Source organism: Hemitrygon akajei, chromosome 9 (assembly GCF_048418815.1).
Source record: "Hemitrygon akajei chromosome 9, sHemAka1.3, whole genome shotgun sequence".
NCBI classification, from domain to species: domain Eukaryota; kingdom Metazoa; phylum Chordata; class Chondrichthyes; order Myliobatiformes; family Dasyatidae; genus Hemitrygon; species Hemitrygon akajei.
The window spans coordinates 97,604,615-97,621,849 of NC_133132.1; the positions used below are offsets into that span (position 1 = coordinate 97,604,615).

At 45.8% G+C, this 17,235-nt stretch overlaps 2 protein-coding genes across 2 annotated transcripts; one reads left to right on the plus strand and one right to left on the minus strand.

Moving 5' to 3' along the window:
- Positions 1-335: 335 nt before the first annotated feature.
- exoc8 (exocyst complex component 8) lies at positions 336-2,849 on the minus strand. Its single transcript, XM_073056592.1, has one exon. The coding sequence runs from the start codon at positions 2,749-2,751 to the stop codon at positions 571-573; it is 2,181 nt and encodes a 726-aa protein (XP_072912693.1). The 5' UTR covers positions 2,752-2,849; the 3' UTR covers positions 336-570.
- A 236-nt stretch (positions 2,850-3,085) lies between these two features.
- Positions 3,086-14,490, plus strand: sprtn (SprT-like N-terminal domain). The gene is made up of 5 exons (XM_073056593.1): positions 3,086-3,379; positions 4,832-4,931; positions 7,347-7,475; positions 10,909-11,176; positions 13,373-14,490. Exons 1-5 carry the CDS (start codon positions 3,135-3,137, stop codon positions 14,128-14,130), a joined length of 1,500 nt encoding a protein of 499 aa, XP_072912694.1. The 5' UTR covers positions 3,086-3,134; the 3' UTR covers positions 14,131-14,490.
- Positions 14,491-17,235: the final 2,745 nt, after the last annotated feature.

The window sequence follows — 17,235 nt, forward strand, 5'->3', positions numbered from 1 at the left end:
TGCTGACACTGTCTAAGGACATGTAAAGTTACTTCTTCATTGTTAAATCCGAAGTACTTCATGGGATTTAAATGGGGTGAAAAATACAATGAGCTTCAGGTGATATTGAATTTAGAAAGCATTGAAACTCGAGGACTACAGCAATGAAACCACCTTCTATTTCAAATGCAACACCAACAGCAGAAAAAAAACAAGCACTGAGTTACATGTATCCCAAATGTTTAGGTAATGGAATTTCATTTTAAAGTGAGAGACAGAGAGACACAGAGTTTTTGGCAGTGGAAGGAGAACTGGGCCTTGGAAGTCAATGGCAATTTCCCTCCCTCCCCCCCCCCCCCCCCCCACAAATGTTAGTATGTAAGCAAGTCCAGGTATTACCATAAATTTGTTTTACTAGTGAAATATAACCAGACAAAGCAGGAGTTGCTAAACATAACAACTAGCAGGTGAATATAGTGTCCTTTGTATAACATGAGATAACTTAAGATTGTCCCAAACAGATACAGCTTGTATTAAATAAGAAATATACAGGAGTGGCTGTGTAGGAGATGCCTACAAGTACTCAGCTGTTCAGACAAAGGAATTGGTACTCTCTGGATTGACACGAATGATTCGGGAGCCATTGCGGAGATCCTGGAGCTGTTTAGCTGGTGTCCCAACCCCCTCCTCGAACCGTCTCTCCACCACTGGGAGGACCGTCTCATAAAGGAAGGAAACATTGTCCCGAATGAAGATTTTCTTCTCTGGGTCCTGCTCACAACGCAGGCTGTAGTCAACGTGCTGCACAGCCACCAGAATGATCTCCTGGAGGCTCTCCAATAGGACCATGTGCAGCTCTGGAAAGTAGAGCTTCAGCCCTTCCTCCAAGAAAGCCATCAGCTGCTTGGTGAAGGCCACGATGGTGTAGCTGAGGTTGACCCAACAGTCATCACCTGTGTACTGATCGAAGTTGGTGATTCCGCTAGCCTTCATCTCGTCCTTCAGTTTTGTCAGGGCCTCAGGAGTCATCAGGTTCATCCTCCTCCACATCTCCTCAGAGTTGCGGTGCTTGGTAGCTTCCATGATGATTCCCTTGTAGCTATGGAGCGCGGCCTTGATGTCCTTGACCAACAGGGCCTGCAGGGTAAAGGTGAGGTCCAGGCCGATTTCACGCAGCTTGTTGCAGTGCTCCTTGGCCACCTCCACGCACTCGGCTGTGGTGGACAGGCTCTCCTTGCTGTCGAACACCTGCTTGCTGAAGGCATCCACGAAGAGGCGAGTGGCCGAGCGCGACCACACCACGAAGGCCGAGTAGCAGCCGCTGTCGCCAGCAAAATCCATCTCGAACTCGCGGGCCGTGTCGAGCAGGCCGGTGAAGAAGATGTTGCAGAGCTTGTGGATGTAGAGCAGGGTGGCGCCCTCGATGCGCAGCTGGCGGATCGCCGTGTGCACGGCGGCCGCCCGGTTCTTCAGGAACAGCTCGCATGCCTTGGTGGACTGGCCCAGGCGGATGAGCTGCGAGACGGCACGCCGGGTGGCCCGAGGGCCGCCCCGCAGCGAGCGCCCGGGCGACAGCTCGTACACCAGCACGTCGGTCAGCCGGCGCACCCGCTGCTCCACCCGGCTCCTCAGCTGCCGCACACCCGGCTGACCGTCGGCGCCGCTCACGTAGGCTGACAATTTGTCCAGCAGATCCACGGCACCCTCGAAGTCCCGCTGGGCGATGCACACATCCAGGTCCTCGGGCAGCTCCTGGATCCAGTCCAGGCTAAGGTCCAGCGGCTGTAGGGCCGCCCGTTGCTCCTCACCCTCCTTCTCGAATGGGTTGGTACTGCCAGACGCCGGGGGTCTTCTGCGCTGCTCCTCCTCCTCCTTCTTGGCCGCCGCCAGCCGCAGGGCCTCGGCCTTCTCCAGCTCCCGGCGCTCGCTCAGCGCCTTGTTCTTCTTGGTCTGGTCCAGGATCTCCAACCACTCCTTCTTCACCTTGGCGTTCTCGGCCTGGAACACGCGGGTGTCGGGGAACATCAGCACCTTGAACATGTCGCGCATCGGGCCCGCGTCCTTGACGTTCACCACTGCGAAGCTGTCCAGCTGGTAGACGGCGTCGAAGCGGTAGCGGAGGCCGGCGCCGCGGCGGCCCGGCAGCCAGGCGGCCACGAGCAGGCAGTCGTTCATGAGGAAGGCGTGCACCCGCTGCAGCTGCGCCGCGCTCTCCGGGTCGCACTCCAGCAGGTCGCCGTTGTAGACCAGGTAGCGGCCGGGCGCCTGCAGCAGCTCCTGGCAGCCCTCCACCTTCTGCAGCAGCGGCGTCAGCGTGCGCTGCTTGTGCTCCTCGGCATCCCGCGGCAGCAGCGAGGAGTCCGACTGCGAGGAGGCGCCGGTGCTGGCGACGGACGAGGCCGAGGAGGAGGAGGCCGCCCCGGTTTGCAGGAGCTGCTGTTGCTGCTGCTGCTCTCGGTCGGCCGTCAGCAGCATCTGGGTCAGGCCGTCCATGATGCCCTTCTGCTCGGTGAGGATGTGGCTGAGCTGGTACATCTCGCTCTCCAGGTACGAGATCTCCCGCGCCGTCTCGATGAACTGCCGGTAGTTCTTATAGACGTTCTTCTTCAGGTTCTGCGCCGTCTCGTCGGCCAGGCTCTGGATCTTGTGCCGGTGCTCCTGCAGGTCGCGGTCTCCGTCCGACTGCTGCGACAGCTGCTTCACGTAGAGCGCCGGGTCGAAGCGCATGGCCTCCAGCTGGCGCCGCAGCTTTCCGCCGCCGTCCGCCGCCATCCTTAACCGCCGAGACCGGTAGGCTGAGGAAGAAATCGAGTCCCAGGCCTCACCTCAGAATTGTCCCTCTGCTTCCGCTCGCCCCATCAGCTGACAGCTCCTTCCGCCTGGTATAGAGCGGAGGCTCTCATTGGCAGCTGATGACTAAGCCGTTCATTTTCTTGATCCCCATTGGTCAGTGGAAATTCACCCCCTGACTATAGGTTGATTTCGTTTTGCAGCATGACCAATCAGCATCCTCACTTACTTCTCATTGGTTGTTGCCCCACCCATCCTGGCTTCTGAGTGGCCCTGTCGCGTAGATTGCCGGCACGTCCATTGGTCTGATCGGGTCCATTGTCGTCACGTGATATTGGAGGGTCTGGCGCTAATGGGTTCTGAAGATGGAGGGAGATTTGCTGTTGGCCCTCCAGCTACAAGCCGCCTGGGCGGCCGAGGATGATGGCGTCCCGGGGGTCGGTCGAGCGAGTCCAGCTGAGTCCCCGGTCCCGCTTTCTGTGGTGGACGAGTCATGGGAATTGATCGACCCGAACCCGGACCTGCGCGGCCTCTTTCTGCAGTTCAATGACATGTTCTTCTGGGGCCGGTTGGCCGGGGTGGAGGTGCGCTGGAGCCCGAGGATGACGCTGTGAGTTGGGGTCGGGCCAAACAGTTCGCACCGGATTATCAGCAACTATGGTGGGGCTGATTTCTCCCTAAAGTGACCTTTTCCCAAGTATCATAAAGGAATAGATAAAGGCTGGGAAGTTGTTTCCAGTGTTTGGGCACATAGCCTTAAAATATCGAGGGAATTTCTCAAACAGTAGTGAATGTGTGGAATTGCCTCATTAAGTATATTTAAGACGCTGTTAGATTAGCAGGGGAATTAAGGGTTGGTAGTTGGAGCAGAGTCCAATTACCATGATATTATTCAGCTATGATATTACTGAATGAATAGATGGCCTTCTCCTGCTCCAGATACTGTCCTATTGTCCACCTGAGTTTGTGCCAGATTCTCAGCACCACCTTTAGGAGTGCTGCAGGGACCTGTCCTGGTGCGGATTTCATCGCCGTTCCAGCGAGAGTACCTTTAGTAAATGAGGTACAGGTTTAGTGTAGGCAAGTGACGAGTACAAGTGGCAGGGTAGGTGCAAGAGTCTGAGTGGTCTGCTCCCACACACGTACACACAATGCTGGAGGAACTCAGATCAGGTGGAGAGGATTGAGTAGGCCATGTTTTGGCATGAGACTCTTTGTCAGGACTAGAAAGGAACAGGGAAGATGCCAAAATAAGATGGTGGGGGAGGGAGTGGGAAAGTGGTTAGAAGCTACAAGCTAGAGGGTGATAGGTGAAGCCAGGTTGGGGCAGGGGAGAGGAATGCTGTAAGAAATTGGTAGGTGCCTTAATGGAAAAGGTAAACTCCTGGAGTAGGAATCTGTGAAAGGAGGGTGGACCATGGGAGAGGGAAGGTGGAGGGGAAGTCTCGATTGTTTAATCCCCACGATGGATGCTGACTGACTTATAGAGTTGTACAATTTATTCAGCTCTCCTGCTCTCTGGTATCGATTCTGCTCACTGCCAATCTCGACAGCTTCTTTGGGGGGGGGGGGTGGAGTTGGGTCTTGCCTTGTACCTGTCTAGTCAATGTCTTTCAAATCAAAACCAATTTGGTTAGATAGTTGTTTGGGGAGGGATATCTAGTTGCCAACTAGAAGCAGAAGTCATGGGTTAGGGGGAAAGGTGAAATATTGAAGGGGAACTTCACCCAGAGGGTGAAATGAGCTGCCAGTGGAAGTGGGCTCGATTCAGCACTTGAGGAGTTTGGATAAGGATGTGGTTGGGAGGGGTGTGGGAGGCGATGATCCAGGTACAGATCGCTGGGACTAGGCAGAATAACAGTTCAGAATGGACCAAAGGCTGTGTTTCTGTGCTGGAGTGTTCTATGATTCTTATGTGTCTGTTTTTGTACATTTCTCAACAAAAATGTGATCATTCATTTGGAAATAAATCTTTAGTCTCGTTCTGTGTCGTAAAAAAAAACATTTGCAGTTACTATATTTCAAATGTTTGGTACCACTTGTCTGCTTTGCATTGTTACAGATGTGCAGGTTTATGCTGCTACGAGGGGAGAGGGGGACTGTGTTCAGTACGCATCAGTGAACCTCTGCTGAAACTGCGGCCCAGGCGTGACTTGGTTGAAGTACGTGCTACGTAGTTTTAGTGTTTAGTACTTTAGGAACCCTGACAAGTCTGTTAAATGTTTTATTTCACTTTTGAATGCAATGCACATGGTGGACAAAAGGTCTCCCTTCCAGCACTTGCTGGGTTCATGGGTCTGTGGTATGGGCCAGTCACAGGAACAGAATTCTCAGCACCTAGTGCCTGTCTGTAATTAATCCAACGTTGCCTTATTCATTCCAGAAATGTGAAATGCATAATTCTGAAAAGTATCTTCTCACCATTGCCACATGGCCAGAAAGATCTCCCATTCACTGTTCCTTTCTGAAAGGTATGTTCTCGTCATTCCCATGAGGCTAGGAAGATCTCCCATTCACTATTCCTTTGCTAACATAGTGCTGTGATCTCTGCAGACCTATCACTTCACTTTCTAATCCAGCTAACCTTTAATATTCACAACTTGGGGAAGCTGTAACGTGTCTGAAACCGGTCTCCCCTCTATGGACTCTGTCCTTCCTGCCTCAGTAAAGCAGCTAGCATAATGAAAGACCAGCCCCCCCCCCCACCACTCACCCTGGACCACCTCTCTTTTCGGGCAAAAGATACAAAAACACATAACATCAGGCTTGAGGACAACTTCTCATATTTTACTTTATGTTTAGAAGTGAAAGCTAATTACAAACCCCATTTCCAGAAAAGTTGGGATATTTTCCAAAATGCAATAAAAACAAAAATCTGTGATATGTTAATTCACGTGAACCTTTATTTAACTGACAACAGTACACAGAAAAGATTTTCAATGACCAACTTAATTGTATTTTGTAAATATACACAAATTTAGAATTTGATGGCTGCAACACTCAACAAAAGTTGGGACAGAGTTACAATAAGATTGAAAAGTGCACAGAATATTCAAGTTACACCGGTTTGGAAGACTCCACATTAAGCAGGCTAATTGGTAGCAGGTGAGGTATCATGACTGGGTATAAAAGTAGCGTCCATCAAAGGCTCAGTCTTTGCAAGCAAGGATGGGTTGTGGCTCACCCCTTTGTGCCAAAATTCGTGAGAGAGTTGTTAGTCAGTTCAAAAGGAACATTTCTCAACGCAAGATTGCAGAGAATTTAGGTCTTTCAACAGTACATAATATTGTGAAAAGATTCAGAGAATTCAGAGACATCTCAGTGCGTAAAGGGCAAGGTCGGAAACCACTGTTGAATGCACGTGATCTTCGAGCCCTCAGGCGGCACTGCCTAAGAAACCGTCATGCTACTGTGACAATTATAGCCACCTGGGCTCGGGAGTACTTCGGAAAACCATTGTCACTTAACACAGTCCGTCGCTGCATCCAGAAATGCAACTTGAAACTGTATTACGCAAGGAGGAAGCCATACATCAACTCTATGCAGAAATGCCGGCGAGTTCTCTGGGCCCAAGCTCATCTCAGATGGACCGAAAGACTGTGGAACCGTGTGCTGTGGTCAGATGAGTCCACATTTCAGCTAGTTTTCGGAAAAAACGGGCGTCGAGTTCTCCATGCCAAAGATGAAAACGACCATCCTGATTGTTATTAGCAAAAGGTGCAAAAGCTAGCATCTGTGATGGTATGGGGGTGCATCAGTGCGCACGGCATGGGTGAGTTGCATGTATGTGAAGGTACCATTGACTCTGAGGCGTATATTAGGATTTTAGAGAGACATATGTTGCCATCAAGGTGACGTCTCTTTCCGGGACATCCGTGTTTATTTCAGCAGGACAATGCCAAACCACATTCTGCATGGGCTACAACAGCGTGGCTTTGTAGACACAGAGTGTGTGTGCTTGACTGGCCTGCTGCCAGTCCAGATCTATCTCCTATTGAAAATGTATGGTGCATCATGAAGAGGAGAATCAGACAACGGAGACCACGGACTGTTGAGCAGCTGAAGTCTTATATCAAGCAAGAATGGACAAAATTTCCAATTGCAAATCTACTACAATTAGTATCCTCAGTTCCAAAACGAGTGAAAAGTGTTATTAAAAGGAAAGGTGATGTAACACAATGGTAAATATGTCTCTGTCCCAACTTTTGTTGAGTGTGTTGCAACCATCAAACTCTAAATTTGTGTATATTTACAAAATACAATTAAGTTGGTCAGTAAAACTACTGAAAATCTTTTCTTTGTACTTTTGTCAGTTAAGTAAAGGTTCATGTGAATTAACATATCACAGATTTTTGTTTTTATTGCATTTTGGAAAATATCCCAACTTTTCTGGAAATGGGGTTTGTAGAAGTGTAATAGTTTTGGAGTGTGGTGTCTAAAAACATACATGCAGATCTGTAAGATATTAGATCGTCATTGTACTTTCAGTTAAGAAAATGTTTTATTTTATGAAAAATATTTAGAAAGGAACCAATTACAATAACATAGTCACAACTTTCGCTTTGCTTTCTCAATAGACACTGTTACATGAAATGATCCACGCCTTGTTGTTTGTTACAAACAATGACAAAGATCATGATTCTCATGGCCCCGAATTCTGCAAACACATGAACAGGATCAACAAGATGTCTGGAACCAAGATCACTGTAAGTACCGAGGCAGACTCCAATTATGAGTCATTCACTTTAAAATAAAGTCCCGAAGCACACATCAATCCCCACATTCTGAGCTAAGGCAGTGGTTCACTGTGTCAGGGCTGGTGATGAAAGAGGATGTAATTTGATGAGCAGCTTTTCTTGGATTGGTTTCTGCCCGTTTGTTGGCTGCATTTCTGCATGTGGTGGTTGAGCTTGGAGAGTCCTAGAACATAAAACTGTACAGCACAAGATCTTCAACCCACTGTTATGCCAAGCCAATTAAATTAGTATTCAAATAGCCAACGAAACTAGTCCCTTCTGCCTACTTAATGTCCACATTCTCCCTTTTCCTTCACATTCAAGTGCCTATCTAAAAGTCTCTTGAACATTCCTAATGTATCTGCCCCCACCAGCACCCGAGGCAACGGTTTCCAGACACATCCCTCTGTGTTGGTCTTTGTTATGAGGATTTAAATAGAGGAGCAAGGCTGCCTCACCTACTTGATGAGGCCACACTTGGAGTTTTGTGTGCATTTTTGGTATCCTTGCCTACAAAAAGGTGTATAGTGGATTCCAGTTAACCGGGGCAACTCTTAACAAGAGCAAATGGAGAAAATAGCCAGACTTCCCTTCGGTTATTTGAGATACTGCCACTCAACTGGGACAGGACACTTGTGAAACTGTCTATAACTAGCATCAGGTGCGTGCACTTGTGTGGCCATTAGACGCTACACTGTGCTCAGAGCGAACAGTTTAAAAATACCTTCAGTTGCTTGAAGTGATGGTCAGCTACTGCATGCAAGGAACCATCGTTCTGATATCTACCTGTACCATTAGACGCAGATTTCCAAGGTCGAGAGAGTCGAGTTCCCCCAGTGCAATGCCTTCCAAGGTCGAGAGAGTCGAGTTCCCCCAGTGCAATGCCATTTCCACTTCAAAATCCCTCCTGCAGAGGTTTCTTGCCATCATTGTATACGATGGACAATCACCAAACCACCTGTTAGGAAGTAACACAGTTTTACAGTACTATAGTAGTATTGGTGTCCTAATTTGTTCTGGATTTCATTTAAGTACATGATGTGTTTCTCAGTTAAATGGCAGTTTGTCTTTTTTATACCTTTCTAACTATTTCCATGAAACTTTGGCTAATTGGGGAAGCCACTTAATTGGGCCAAAATGTACTGGTCTTGATGTGTCCCAATTAACCTGAATCCACTGTATGTGCCAAAGCTTCATTAGAGCAATTTTGCCACATAGGGAGAGATTGAGTGGACTAGGTCTGTATCAGGCTTGTGATGAATGAAGGGAGATCTCATAGAAATGTACAAAATTTGTATAAGGGTGAAAGTTTAGAAAATCGAGGTTAGTTTCTTCACCTGCAGTGTGCTGCATCTTTGGAATTCTCTGGGTCTCAGTTGCCGAGTTCAACAGAGACGGTGCTGCCTTGGCTGAGATAGATGGTCAGGCTTGATCTTCACAAATGGCAGAGCAGGCTCAAAGGGCCAGGTGGCTGACCCTTGCTCCTATTCTTGTGTTCCTGGACACAATCCAGTAAAATGCTGGGGATCCCTTGCAGCAGAGTTTCTCATAGTGGGGGAGTCTGGAACTAGAGAGCTCAGCCTCAGAAAAGAAATGTGTCCCTTTTGAACAGGGACGAGGAGGAATCTCTTTAGCTCGTGGTGGTGAATCTGTGTAATTCATTTCTACAGGTAGCTGTGGAGGCCAAGTCATCAAGTATATTTAAAGTGTAAGTTGATAGGTTCTTGATTAGTAAGGGCATCAAGGGTTACAGGGAGAAGGCAGGAGAATGGGGTTAAGGGGGATAATAATCAGCCGTGATGGAATGGTGGTGCAGGTTTGATGGGCTGAATAGCCTAATTCTGCTCCTATGTCTTGTGGTTGCATTGATCTTAGAGTAAATTAAAAAGGTTGGCATAACATCATGGGCCAAGGGGCCTGTTCTGCCCCTATGTCTTACAGCCTTGAATAAGGTGTGGCATGGCCAGCTCCAAATCAGAAAGGGATATTGGACCCAGCTCTAGGGCAGAAGCACCGAGATGTGCTGTGATCGGGATGAGCTCTTTCGGTTAAATATGGAGGGGTATTTGCATCTTAAATAACAAGTATTTATCATCCCTAGTAAAGTGCTCCCAAAACCATTTAATAGTTGTCTGATATTGTGTCCCATCCAGCTTTAATGCTTAACAAATTTCCCCATAGCTGTGTCCGTACATACAGCACTGCAGCATGGAAAGAGACCATGCTGAACTGTTATCCTGCCTAGTCCCATTGAACCACACCTGCACCAGTGCCCTCCATACCTCTCTATCCAGACTTTTTAAATGTTGCAATTGAACATTTCTGCTGGCTCACTCTCCTTACCCTCATGAGTATACAAGTTCTCCTTAAATACTTCACCCTTTACTCTTAACCAGTGACCATCAGTTCTAGTGGCCCAACCTCAGTGGAAAAAGCCGACTTGCATTTAACTCTGTGCCCTTCGTCTGTCATTTCTCTGGTAATAATTTGCTTGTTTGGCTTCTGAGTAACCCTAATTTTCATTACTACATAATTGGTTGTCCCACCCAAAATGACTGCAACTATCTATTTCTCTCTAACCTGGTTAGTGACCTTTTTAATGTTCTGTTGCCATTTTCTAATTCCCTGTTAATGACTCAGTGAAGTTCCTTGGAAATTTATTCCCTGAAATGTAGGGGAATGAGGGGAGATCTGATAGAGGAATACAAAATTATTAGGGGTTACAGATAGGGTAAGTGCAAGCAGGCCTTCTCCATTGAGGTTGGGTGAGACTACAACTAGAGGTCATAGGTTTAGGTTGAAAGATAAAATGTTTAAGAGGAGCCTGAGGGGGAAATTCTTCACTCAGAGTGTGGCACCAGTGTTGAGCGAGGTGGAAGTGGGCAGATATGGGTTCGATTGAGAGAAGATTAGGTAGTTATGTCGATGGGAGGAGTATGGAGGGCTATGGCCCATGTGCCGGTCAATGGGACTATGCAGGGTAATGGTTTGGCACAGGCTAGAAGGGCAGAAGGGCCTGTTTCTGTGCTGTAGTGCTCTATGATTCTATAATCTATTACTATTATATAAGGTACACAAGGCTGGTTGTCTATTGTACTAATAGGTCAATGACAGTGATGACACAATTCTTAAATTGTCCTGTAATGCTGATGTATGGTTTAGTTTGAAATGGTCTGTAGCTTTGGGGAGGGCAGTTTGTGTCTGTGGTGTGTGCACGTAGCTGGTTGGTCTGTTAGAATGTAGCTGTGATTATGGATGGAGGTTGCAGACTGACTGCATTATCAAACATGAAGAATAGAGAGAAACACAGATTGGAAAGTGAACCTGAAGTGATATTTCTAGCCACAGAATTGTTGCTTGTTTTAACATTTGGAGGAGTTTGCTACCAGTCTGTCTCTTTCAGATTTATCACAACTTCCACGACGAGATTGATGTATACCGGCAGCACTGGTGGCGTTGTGACGGGCCCTGTCAAAACAGGCGGCCCTACTACGGTTATGTGAAACGGGCAATGAACAGAGCGCCATCGGCTCGAGACCCCTGGTGGGCTGAGCATCAGCTGACATGTGGTGGGACGTTTACTAAAATTAAGGAGCCAGAGAATTACAAGGCAAAGAAAGGGAAGGGAGAAGGAACGCCAGGACATCTCTCAAGACCCTCAAAGGATAAAGGTACTGTACATCCCTGGGTAGGTGGCTATATTTTGGAATACAGAAGTTCGGCTGGACTATGTGGGCTGAAGGGCCTGTTCCTGTTTCTGTGCAACAACTCTAGTTCATCGTATTCTTAGTCTTGCACTCATCACGACACCAAACATTTGTTTATTTTTGACTTTGAAGGTGAAACAATAGTTTTCTGTTTCTGTTACAGTTTGCAATGAATTGAGTGTTTGTTGGTTCTGGGCCTGTACTTGCTGGATTGGAAGACTGGGGGGGTGGGGGAGATCTCATTGAAACCTACCGGCTGCTGAAAGTACAGGTGGAGGGGATATTTCCTATAGTGGGGGCCTCTGACTAGAAGACTATCCTTTTAGAACTGATGAGGAGGGATTTCATTTGCCAGGAGTGGTGAATCTCTGCAATTCATTACCACAGGTGGCTGTGGAGGCAAAGAAATTTGGTATATTTAAAGCAGAGGTTGAGAGGTACTTAATTCATTGCCATGGACGGCCGTGAATGCCGGGAAACTAGATATATTTAAAGTGGAGATTGAGAGATACTCGATCCATAAAGGCTTCAGGGGACAAGGCAAGAGAATGGAGTTGAGAGTGATGATAAATCAGCCAAGATGGAATGTAAGAGGACTCCATGGGCTGAATGGCCTAATTCTGCTCCTAACCCTTATGGCCTTCGAAGTTCAGACTGATTAACTGTTATCTTTTCTAAAGGCGAGATTTAATTGTCCTTCAGATTTAACGCCTCATTCGCTTCAATTCTTGAGAGGTTTGTTCAACAGCTGATCCCATTACCTGTCTAGTTGGTTCTTAAGCTGCTCTATAGCTTCATCAGCTGGAAATGAACAGAACTCCCTAATTATTCTCCTATCTTGCTGTGAGTTGAGGTTTATTAAAAAAAATTGCTGAAATAAAGTGAAATCAGCTTCTTGTTGTCAGCTTAATCAGCCATTCACATCAACCGTTTTCGTTAGACCCCCCCCCCCACTTCTCTGTATTACCTCAGTCACTGCACACTCTATAATGCTCTGTACATTGCAGGTACCTGCTGGTTTTGTTTTGATGCATATTTGAATAGCTTTATATTTTATATAATTTATTAACTGTTGAATGTTTTTTTGTTGCATGTCACATCCTGACCAACTCACCACAGCAAATTCCAAATACATGTAAAGTTGATCTTTAAAGACTAGCATGTATGTTTGCATTACTGTGAAATGGGTCCACTATTCTGGAATACATTTCCACATCCATTGAAAATAGAAATCTACGGCACATTACAGGCCCTTCGGCCCACAATGTTGTGCCAATCATGTAACCTTTTCTAGAAACTACCTGGTACTTCCCTACTGCATAGCCCTCTATTTTTCTAAGCTCCATGTACCTATCTAAGAGTCTCTTAAGAAAAACCCTATTGTATCCACCTCAACCACTGTCGCTGGCAGTGCATTCCACACATCCATCACTCTGTGTGAAAAGCTTACCTCTTGCATCCCCCCTGTACCTCCTTCCAAGTCCCTTAAAACTATGCCCTCTCGTGTTAGCCATTTCAGCCCTGGGGAAAAAGCCGCTGGCTATCCACACGATCTATCAGGTCACCTTTCATCCTCTGTTGCTCCAAGGAGTTAGTGTTCTCGGGCACTAAGCCATTTTAAAGAGCAGTTAGCCAAAATATATTGATATGTTATTGGTGTTGCAATAACGTCCTTGTAATTGAAAGTTCAAAGTAAATTTGTTAACCGAAATCAGTATATCAGCATGTGCTACCCTAAGATTGTTGTTTTGCAGGTATTCACATAAAACAAAAGAATACAATAGGATCAACGAAAAACAGACTGACAAACAACCAATGTGCAAAAGACAACTGCAAATAAAAAAAATCACATAATAAAACTGAGAACACGAGTTGTCAAGTCTGTAGGGTGTGGAATCAGTTGGTTGTTGGGTTGGGGTTGAGTGAAGTTATGGTTCACTGATGGTTGAACTGTTCCTGAACCTGATGGTGTGGGACCCAAGGCTCCTGTACCTCCTTCCTGATGGCAGCAGTTCTAATGCACATGATAACGTGTGACGTATACAGTTTAAAGAAGAAACATAGTGATCTTTAACACCTTTTGGTTTGTTTAATAAATACAACCACTTGGCTCCATGTGTGACTAGCTCAGGATAATAATCTTCCTGCTCTGTTGTTTAGGTAAATCTATGGGTGTCAATATATCCACTGTCATCCCGTTCAGTGGTAAAGGTCACATCCTCAAAGGCAGCAGTCCAAACTCAGCCGTTCAACATGTGTCCGCAGGGAATATTCCTGAGAGATTGCTTGCTCGGTCATCCCACAGTGTACCATGGGCTTCTGAATCTCCTTTGCGGTTCCGGACCGCTGAATCTAATGGGCAGGAAGCTGCTGTGAAGGCCTCAAGTTCATCTAACTCTCTGCTGTCAGATTTGGGGTCTCCTGGAAGCCCACCAAAAAGTCAAGGAGCCCACCCAAGCTCAAAACTTACTAAAAAGTCTGTTTCCAACAGCAAGGCTTTTGTCAGCATCGATGGATCACCTGTTCGGATCAGTAGTGCCATGCTAATGAACACTGTGAAGAAGGTGCCAAAAGGTTGCCCGAAAAGGCCCATCTCTGACTTGGACAGATCTCCTCTTCAAAGGGACAGGGGTGATGAGAAGAAGGCAAGGCCTGATCCATCCTTTCCCAGAGGGACCATTTTGCATGCCTTTGGTAAATTGACTACAGTCAGACAGGGAGGTCAATCCACTGGGGCAAGCATTTCCAGTGAGGCGGACTCTGAGAATCTGCAGAGCCCGAAAGGTGCTGCCGTGTTACCTCTGCAAGCCTCTGCAAGTGGTGGGAATGATAGCAATATGCCTGTTAACTGCCCAGTCTGTCAATCTGCCGTCTTGGCTTCTGAAATTAACCAACACTTGGATCTGTGCCTTCAGTGACGGAATTTATTAGGAAAATGTAAATTGTAAATTCACTTCAGAATTGTCAGGGTTGGTAAGAATCAACAGGAGAGGGTGGGAGTTAATTTAGGAGTGGTTTATTTTGCCTACGGATATTCTGCATTTTAACTTAATCCCCACTGTTTTTTAAGACCTTTTAAAGTGAAAACGTGTATTTGGAACGTTTATTAAAAGAATGTTTTTTGCAGTTCTTATCATGGTATTTAGTTGTATTAATGTTAACTGATACTTCCTTAATTCTTAGAGCCAATTAAAATGTTGAATATTTTTCAATGCAATTTCTGTGGATCTAAGTTATTTGGATAATCTATTTTTCCAATAAAGATGACAGTGACTTATTTTCCATTGTGTTTGTGCTGGCGTAGAAGATGAAACAATACCAGTAGATGTATGTTGCTCCTGAGATAGTTACATTCTTTAAATTCGCATCTCTTGATTCATCTACGAATCTGTTTTGTTGAACTTTTAACAAAACTGCCAGAATTTCTTCCTAAGGTTCTCTGCTCTGGTCTTTCACTTGTGCTCATTAAAGCCACCTTCTGACCAAGCTCTTGATCCCACGCTGTTCTGTTTGTGACATGACATCAGTTGTTGCTTGTTCAGAACTCCCCTAAAGTGCACCCTCATCTTCTGCTGTGTTTAAAGTAGTTGTTGATTTGATCAATATGTTTGAGCCAGATATTTTTGGGTTTTAGTGCATCAAACATAGAACACAGAACACTGCAACACAGTTCTGGCCCTTTGGCCCATGAACTTTTAACCTACTCTAAGATCAATCTAACATGCCTATCAGCGGTGTGCCCATATACAAGTGTTTAAAATTCCCCTAAATCTAAGTGCCTCTATCATCATCCCTGGCAGGGTGTCCCATTCACCCACCACTCTATATTTCAAAAAAATCTTGCCTCCTGCACTTCACTCTATTCATAAAATTATGCCGCCCCCCCCCCCCCCCCCCCCCCCAGTATGAGCCTTTTCAAACTGGCTGTCCACTCTATCTGTGCCTCTTACCTTGTACACCTCTATCAAATTACCTCTTGTCCTCGTTATTTTTGAAAGAACTCTGGTGTCAGACACCATCTTGTTGAGGGTGGTCAATGCTTGGCACCTCTGGTCCACACTTGTCTGTATGTAGGTGTAGGCTACTTTATTTTCTGTATTATAATCAAAACCTACTCATGGTTTGAATTAACAACACACAAAATGCTGGTGGAACACAGCAGGCCAGGCAGCATCTATAGGAGAAGCACTGTCAATGTTTTGGGCCAAGACCCTTCGTCAGGACACATGGTTTGAATTCTTCACTTTGAGGCCTTGTACATTCTTCCCATGACCGATTGGGTTTTCTCTAGGTGCTCTGGTTTCCTCCCCATTCCAAAGATGTAGTCAAGCAGGTTGTGGGCATGCTATGTTAGCGCCAGAGGTGTGGTGACACTTGTGGGCTTTGTCCAGCACAAGCTACATATTTCACTGTTTTTGTGTAAATGTGACAAATAAAGTTAATCTTTACTCTCAATTCCACCGAGTTCTGTCTCACTTGGGAATATTTGGATCAGATTTGCCACATTCCAGTCTGCCTTGCTCTCAAACAGATGTGTCCTTTTATCATTCCACTCTTGCTCTCCAAAGTTAATCCTGAACTTCCCAGCACCCATGATCGGTTTGCCTAAGCAAAAATCTAAATCCAGTCTGGAAATTCTGTGCTTTCGATCTTTTACTCTATTGCTGTTAACGTTTGGCCAATTCATATCTTTTGCTACTACCAGCCTAATATTTTTGCACATTACAAGTTCACTGAATTGTCCTCATTGGATTTGGAGCTCCCAGTAGTGCAACCTCCTCCTTTGTTCTTTCATTGAACTCATGTAGTCTTCTATGATCTTGGCATATTCTGGTAGCTGATATTTTTTCCCTCTGTCCATTATTGTTGGACCCCTCCTTTTTCTCCCCATCTGTCACTTGACAGATTTCTAATGAAAACTAGGCTGGTGTTCATACTCCTCCTGAAACTATGTTTCCATGCTTAGTTCCACCTGTTAATGCCTTTAGCTATTCTGCATTTTACACATCTATTTAAGTACAAACTCCATTTTTTTTGCCCAGTTTTATTTTCCCTGTCTTACAAACCCTTCATTTTATATTTTCCACATCAAGATCTGTGATTTCCTCCTCCCCCCTTCTGAATCTTAGTTCAGCTTCCCTTGACCCCTAATAAACTTCATTAAACACTTAAAATGCTGGTTTTGATAAGGACATTGGTTTTGGCCCTACTAAGTGTGCCTTCCTCAGAACTCATCCCAATAAAGTCTTCTCTTCTGTATCATCTCTCTAGCCCTGCATTTATCCATCTAAACCTAGCACATAGTACTGGGAATAACCTGGAGGTCTCTACTTTTAAGGAAATAAAGCACCTCAGTGTAGAAACAAGCTCTTCAGATCATCTAATCTGTTATTCTGCCATCTTACTGAAACACACCTAGACCATAGCCCTCTATACCCTTATCCTGACTGTTTCCTAATTCCAAACTGCCTGCAGAACCTCAATCTATATTCTTCCCACCTCACTTGTAGAGAAGCTTTCCTCTCCAGTATTCTCTCTGTACCCACCTACTTCCTTCCTAATGAACTTTGACCAGACCTGTAATACTGCAGTGACTGAATAAAACAATGTGTTTTATAATTAGGCTTTTCCCTTTTCTAAATTTGTCATCTTATACAATCTTGTGACCAAGTAACAATTTTGGGTACCATACCTTTAGAGAGTGAAGAACTGGAGATTTCTAGTTGTGTGCAGGGATTGGAAGTTAGATTTGTTCATTAAGTAGAAGCTCAAGAACCAATTTTACAGAGGTGATTAAAATTAAACACAAAGTACACTGCAGATGCTGTGGTCAAATCAACAAGTACAAACAAGCTGGAGGAACTCAGCAGGTCGGGCAGCATCCGTGGAAACGAGCAGTCAACATTTTGGGCCGAGACCCTTTGTTCTGATGTCTTTGGAATGTGGGAGAGAACTCACACAGTCACGGAGAACAAACAAGCTCCAGGAATTGAACTTGATCTTACTGCTAGTGCTGTAAAGTG